Genomic DNA, 6,000 nt, shown 5'->3' with positions numbered 1-6,000 from the left:
AATACATCCATATTCGAGTATCTCTCCTATTCCATAGGTAATTTTATAATATTAATTAGTGAAATTACTAAAGATTGAACTTATTAGAAAATAATATTAATTTATTTTATAATCGTCGTCGATTTTACGTAATATCAATGTAATAAATATAAACCTATATTGCTCCCTTTTGGAAAGTTGCTGTAGGTAATATAACATCGCGTGTTAGTCATAAGTGCATGCCATAAAGAAGCGAGGTAATGCTCGTCGTGCGACGTGCAAGGCGCTGGGCGCTAGATGCACGCCGCACGCCGCGTCGCACGAGCAGGTGTGCTGATCGATCCCCTCTCTGTTCCAGACCGGGCGATGCGCCTCGAGTAGCGCGGTGGGGCCCTGCCCGCCGCCCGTCCGGCCAATTGGGGCCCGCCTCGCCTATGATGTCATCGGAGGAGGAGGCCGACTCACACGCGCCCTACTCGGATAAACTACTGAAGAAACAGAAACGCGTCAGACAGCGCGTGGACGCCGGTGAGCCGCGCAATTCTTATTCGACTCTCGCGACGAACGGACTCGCGCCCGCGCGCGCCGCACACATGAGTGGCGGACTTTACGGCGCCATCTTCGAGGGCCGCCAGCACTTCGGACTCTTCAGTCACTGCTACGCTCCGGCTGAGATGCTCAATGAATTACTAGGCCGAGCGCCAAGGCAGGAGGATGCCAGCGACGATGCCACCGGTGGCGACATGTTACGCGACCGCGTGCTTCGCGACATCCTTCAGAACCAGAAAAAGGGGCTGATGAGATTATCCCCGGACAACAACAACGTACTCGCAAATAATAATAATGATGAACCCAAAGAAGAAAAGAGGTCGCCTGAGCGGCCTGTTTCGTGTGACTCCCGGCCCGACCTCGACGAGGCTCTGTTGAATCTCGACAGTGCCGGTGATTCCCGAAACTCCCCGCCGCCTGCGCCTCCATCCAGTGAACCACTTCTTGCTCCAAAATCGGAGCCTGAGGATCGTGATAGTGACGCACAACGGTCTTCGCCGCGACCTCTGGACGTTAAACGTGCTCGTGTAGAAAATATAGTGTCGACAATGCGTGCTAGTCCCGCTCCCCAACAACCACAAGTGAACGGCTGTAAGAAACGGAAACTGTATCATCCACAACAACACGATGGTGCAGCGGAGCGTTATGGAACTAGCCATGGCAGCAGTGGTCAAACGATTTCAGACGAATCAGAGGATGATGGTGAGCGACCGCCCATTCAACAAAAGTTAGTAGAAAAAAATGCTTTAAAATCACAATTAAGAACTATGCAAGAGCAGCTTGCAGAAATGCAAGAAAAGTATGTGCAGTTATGCAATAGAATGGGTCAGGATTCGGAGACGGTAGACAATGATGGTGCCTCTAGTGAAATAGAACAAAATGACGAACCTGTGCCTAAATCAGAGCCATCTTCGCCAGTCAAAGAAGTACCACCTTCGATACCTAATAGTGTAGCGCCAAATTTATTATCACAAGTTATGACCAAAATGATGACTGCAAAAATTCAACAAGCTCATTCTGCAGCCCACAGTCATCTTCCACCTGGTTTTAACGGGACCTTGCCTCTAATGCCCCATCTACCAACCGGTGAACACATGCATCCACCACACTCCCATCAACACTTAAATAACGCTGCCGCCATGTACCTTAATGTAAGTCAAAAGCTATTTTTAGAACAAGAAGCTAGGATGAAAGAAGCCAATGAACAACAACAAAACAATCAACAGCAGAGGCTACAATCTAACCAGCATTCACCTCAACATAGACAATTAGGTCCAACTCCTAAGCCTCCGCTGTCTTCAGAATTAGCAGAACGCTTAGATGCATTAAGGAGCAATTCTGGTTCAGTAGGCCCTGTATCAGGAGCCGATCTAGAGGGACTAGCCGAGGTTCTTAAAAGTGAGATCACAGCTTCACTGGCGAGTCTGATTGACTCAATTGTCACCCGGTTCGTTCACCAGCGTCGTATATTGGGAAAGCAGTCCGAAGCCGCAGCGGCTGCAGCCGAACAATTCAACAAGGATTTGCTGAGGGCAACTCGACTTCTTGACCAGCCAACGACGCCAAAAGTGCCCGAACGACCTTCCGGGCAAATGTCAGGTAACCAACCCGTCCATCACCCGGGTGCGCCGAATGGCGTCCCATTTATGACAAATAACCCGATGTTTATGAACCACATGAATGGTGCCCGTGCGCCGGGTGGTGCGGCATTTCCGCTGCACCACGAGGCGGGCGGGCCCGGCCACGGCGCTCACATGCGGCCGCCCACAGGCATGTTCCAGGCGCCGCAAAAACCACTGCAACCGCACTTCGGCCCGATGAATGGACATTTCGACCGGGATCAGAACCCCGACCCCAGTGAACCCCTGAGCCTGGTCATGACGCCTAAAAAGAAAAGGCATAAGGTGACTGACACTCGGATCACTCCACGTACCGTAAGCAGAATTTTGGGCGAGGGAGTAGGACACTCCCCTGAAAGCAAGTTTCCGGAATCGCCATCACCACGTTCGTTCCCGAGCGGATTGAACCTGCCCACAAGCGTGGCGATACCGAACCCCTCGTTACACGAGAGCCAAGTTTTCTCGCCGTACTCGCCATTTTTCGGGGCCGGTGGCGGCTTGGCGCGGTCGCCGCCTGCTCCCGAACGGGACTCGCCGCCATTGCCAAACGCACCTGCGATGTTGCACCCAGTGCTGCTGGCTCACCACGGCTCGCCGGACTACCTGCGGCCGCACCACCCACACGTGCCACACCACGCCGCGGGCCCGCACCACCCCCACCACATGGACATGCAGGACCCGCACTCCGACTGCAACTCAACCGACCTGCCCTTCGATGGAGTTCAGCCTACTATATCCTTTTTAAATAGAATATTTTTCAAAAAAAATCCTGATACAGTAAATATTTAATATCCAAATTAAATCCACGCTACTTTATCACCTACATGCGAAATGTATGTGAGCTTCAAGGGAATTCAATTCCCTTGAGTTCAACGTAAACTTTGCATAGAGTAGCTAACTTCGAATGAAAGTACTTTTTAAACACTAATTAGATGCACGTGTACTAAACTCATACCTACGTTATATCATACAAGTAGTTCTCACAACTCAAGCCGTACATACAACAGCCCACAGATATCTTATTTCTGTAATGTTTAACCTTACGACTGCCCCACCTACTTACTTCCTACCCAGTACTTGATATTATACGACTCTTGAAACCCCACAAGTGTTGCGGTTTCTACGCTTTACTATACTTGTCTAGCGATACTCTATAGATACATGAAGGAAATAACCGTAAACTTAATTAAACGTTGCCTTATAGCTAGATACGATAACTCGTTATCGCATTATTAAGTTCACTTTGACCGCTACATAGCAAAAGACAATGCTTTTATACTCAAGTTATCAACAAGCTATGATTTTTATGCAAAATTAATTACGTCATTCAATTATATTTGCTCTATATATTTTCTGATCCGCATTAGAATAAAACCAACGACGCCAATATAGATAGCTATCTAAGGTACTTTATAAGATTAGATGCAAATGGATTAAGAACTTGTGGTGCTTCAATCAGTCTAGGTACGTAATACCGGGATATAATCAGATTTACGCAACTTTTTTCTCAATCCCGATTCCTTGGATTAGTGACAAGCAAGAGTTTTCACTTTATGGACTAAACCCTGGAAGACTCGTTTTGCAAATACAGAATTATAATAATATTTCTTTTTCTTTTACTTTTACTTCAATAAAGCTTCAGCTTTAGTAATTTATTATCACTTCACACAGTTCTTAATTTTTTCGTGTTTTTGAACTAGTTCTATTTAATGATGACATTTTGCTTGTGATCTATTATTAAATGTGTCTTTTCAAAATACCAATATGACCTTTAACTCCTCTGTACTCTGCAACACTGACGCCGATGCATCTCCGCAAAGCTAAGCTGATGTTCTTCTGGGTACGGTACCCGAGCTCCGCAGTTCTCAAGATGTACTTCCCAGATATCAAGTTCAACAAAAACAACACAGCGCAGCTCGTCAAGTGGTTCTCAAACTTTAGGTAAGTCTATGTTTCTTTCAATCTATCAATTTTTTTTTTACGTCAGTCTTCAGTTAGAAATTGCCAAATTTTGCAAAAATCGGTGCAGTCGGAGTCAGATAATTTTGATGGATCTTTTATGTTTCTTATTTTATAGCTGGAGTCATAAGGAATTGTATTTCTAATTTTCAGGTTTTTTTTCAAGGATTTCTAATACTTATAGTATACCAAAATAAATAATAAATTTCCAGAAATTATATTTTAAAAACATATTTGTTCCATGGCAAGGATGACGAGTTCGCTAGTTAAAATTTAATGATACGGCAGTACCTACAAACAAATAAAAAAAATAATCTACTTATCCGCCAATCCAATTAAAACAGTAAAGATTTTATTAAGGACAATCGTATGAGTAAACGTTTCTTAAGCTCCTCAAATTATCTTGTTAGTGTAATCTTATTTATGCTTTTAAATCTAACTATGCGACAGTTTCTATATGAATTCTCATATTTATCACATACATTTTCTTTAATAGAGCAAAACGAATATTATGTTTAAGATTCTAAGTATTGCCTCGTATAGTTTTGACTCGTGAATTTGACTAAGAATAGTAAACTGTTGATATTAGATTATCCCACGCAATGCCATAGAGGGGTTGTTAAATTCACTATTTCCTAATTAACGAATTTGATAGGGTTACGCCCCGTTTAATTGATGACATCAAACAAGTGTAGCTGGATAGAAACGTTTGTCATGCACTGATTTTTTAAACAAAACTTTGAATAATGAATTAATTTTTTAATTATAATAGCATTTGTAAGAATATTTTTAAATTTTTTATTCGAACGAAAAAATCGAAGAACACGTATAAAATTGTAACTAAAATTAAATATCATTAACACTTCAAATTTTTTTCCTTATAAGTGCTGCAAGTGTCTTGAAACTACACACTATTATAGAAAACGGAACCTAAGCATTACGCAAAACAGCAAAACGGAATAACGAATGAAGCAATAACTAGGCATTATAGTAACTGCAAAACACTTGTAAGCTGTTTTCAAACTTGTTTCCTTTAATTTTGTAACTAGAAGGCGATAAAGGACTGAAGTTATCGCAAAGAGGATAAATTATTCACCTAATTCTGGTCTCATACTTGATTCTTAGGTTCGCATTTTGCATTTACGTAAATGGAATATCGGATTGATTATACGTTATAATACTAAACAGATGCGTAGAGCTTCTACGAACTGTAGAATTCTCTCTACGAATAATTCAGGAAGTTGAGATTTTGCAAGTAACTTTAAATATAAATTGGGTGAATAAGTAATTCATCATCAAGCCAATCAATGTCTTATTGCTCAGGTTCTCTCTCGAATGAAAGAGAGAGGCATAGAGCTTATATTCACCACGCTTCTTTAATATGAGTTAGGGACTTCCGCGCACTCTAAAGTAGTGATTGTTATAATGTGCTATAGATAATCAAATAAAATTAATAATACCTGAAAGGAACAAATGAAAAATAAAAGGACATTATCCATAGCGCAGCGCTGTGGTCTTACTAGGGAGGTCACGGGTTCGTACCGGCCGGGGCAATGAGAGAATTTACCTATTATTTATGAATTTAATCTACTCCTTTATGTCTTGTTTTGCGCCGTAGCTAGATACCACCCTGTCGACAAAGATGCCACCAAGCTATTGATTGTTTTAAAGTTCCGGTACGATGTCGCTGAGAACCCGATTAGGGGTATAGCTTATAACTTACATACCCCTAACGAGTTAGCTACCAGACTGCATCATCTTCATCGGCTTTTAGACTACATCATTACTTACAACCAGATGAGATTGCAGTCAAAAACTAGCTTGTATAAAATACACCACTTTTAAAGTAGAAAACTTCCTGATATAGAATGCTTTTATTTAAGCTTATTTGTAA

General features: G+C 42.4%; 1 protein-coding gene across 2 annotated transcripts in view; it reads left to right on the top strand.

The window, feature by feature from the left end:
* The first annotated feature begins 413 nt into the window (after window positions 1–413).
* The window catches only part of LOC120632325 (homeobox protein prospero), a 28,839-nt gene continuing 23,252 nt past the window's right edge, over window positions 414–6,000 (top strand). Inside the window, exons 1-3 of one of the 2 annotated variants that reach the window (XM_039902169.1) lie at window positions 414–2,127; window positions 2,299–2,879; window positions 3,934–4,088. In XM_039902169.1, the coding sequence (XP_039758103.1) occupies window positions 414–2,127; window positions 2,299–2,879; window positions 3,934–4,088 (2,450 nt within the window). Of the gene's footprint in view, window positions 2,880–3,933; window positions 4,089–6,000 lie in introns of both variants that reach the window. The other variant, XM_039902168.1, reaches the window with a different exon arrangement.

The sequence above is a fragment of the Pararge aegeria genome, chromosome 19 (assembly GCF_905163445.1).
Source record: "Pararge aegeria chromosome 19, ilParAegt1.1, whole genome shotgun sequence".
NCBI classification, from domain to species: Eukaryota; Metazoa; Arthropoda; class Insecta; order Lepidoptera; family Nymphalidae; genus Pararge; species Pararge aegeria.
The sequence above is the reverse complement of the archived record's forward strand: the minus strand, read 5'-3'. Positions and strand labels throughout refer to the sequence as shown.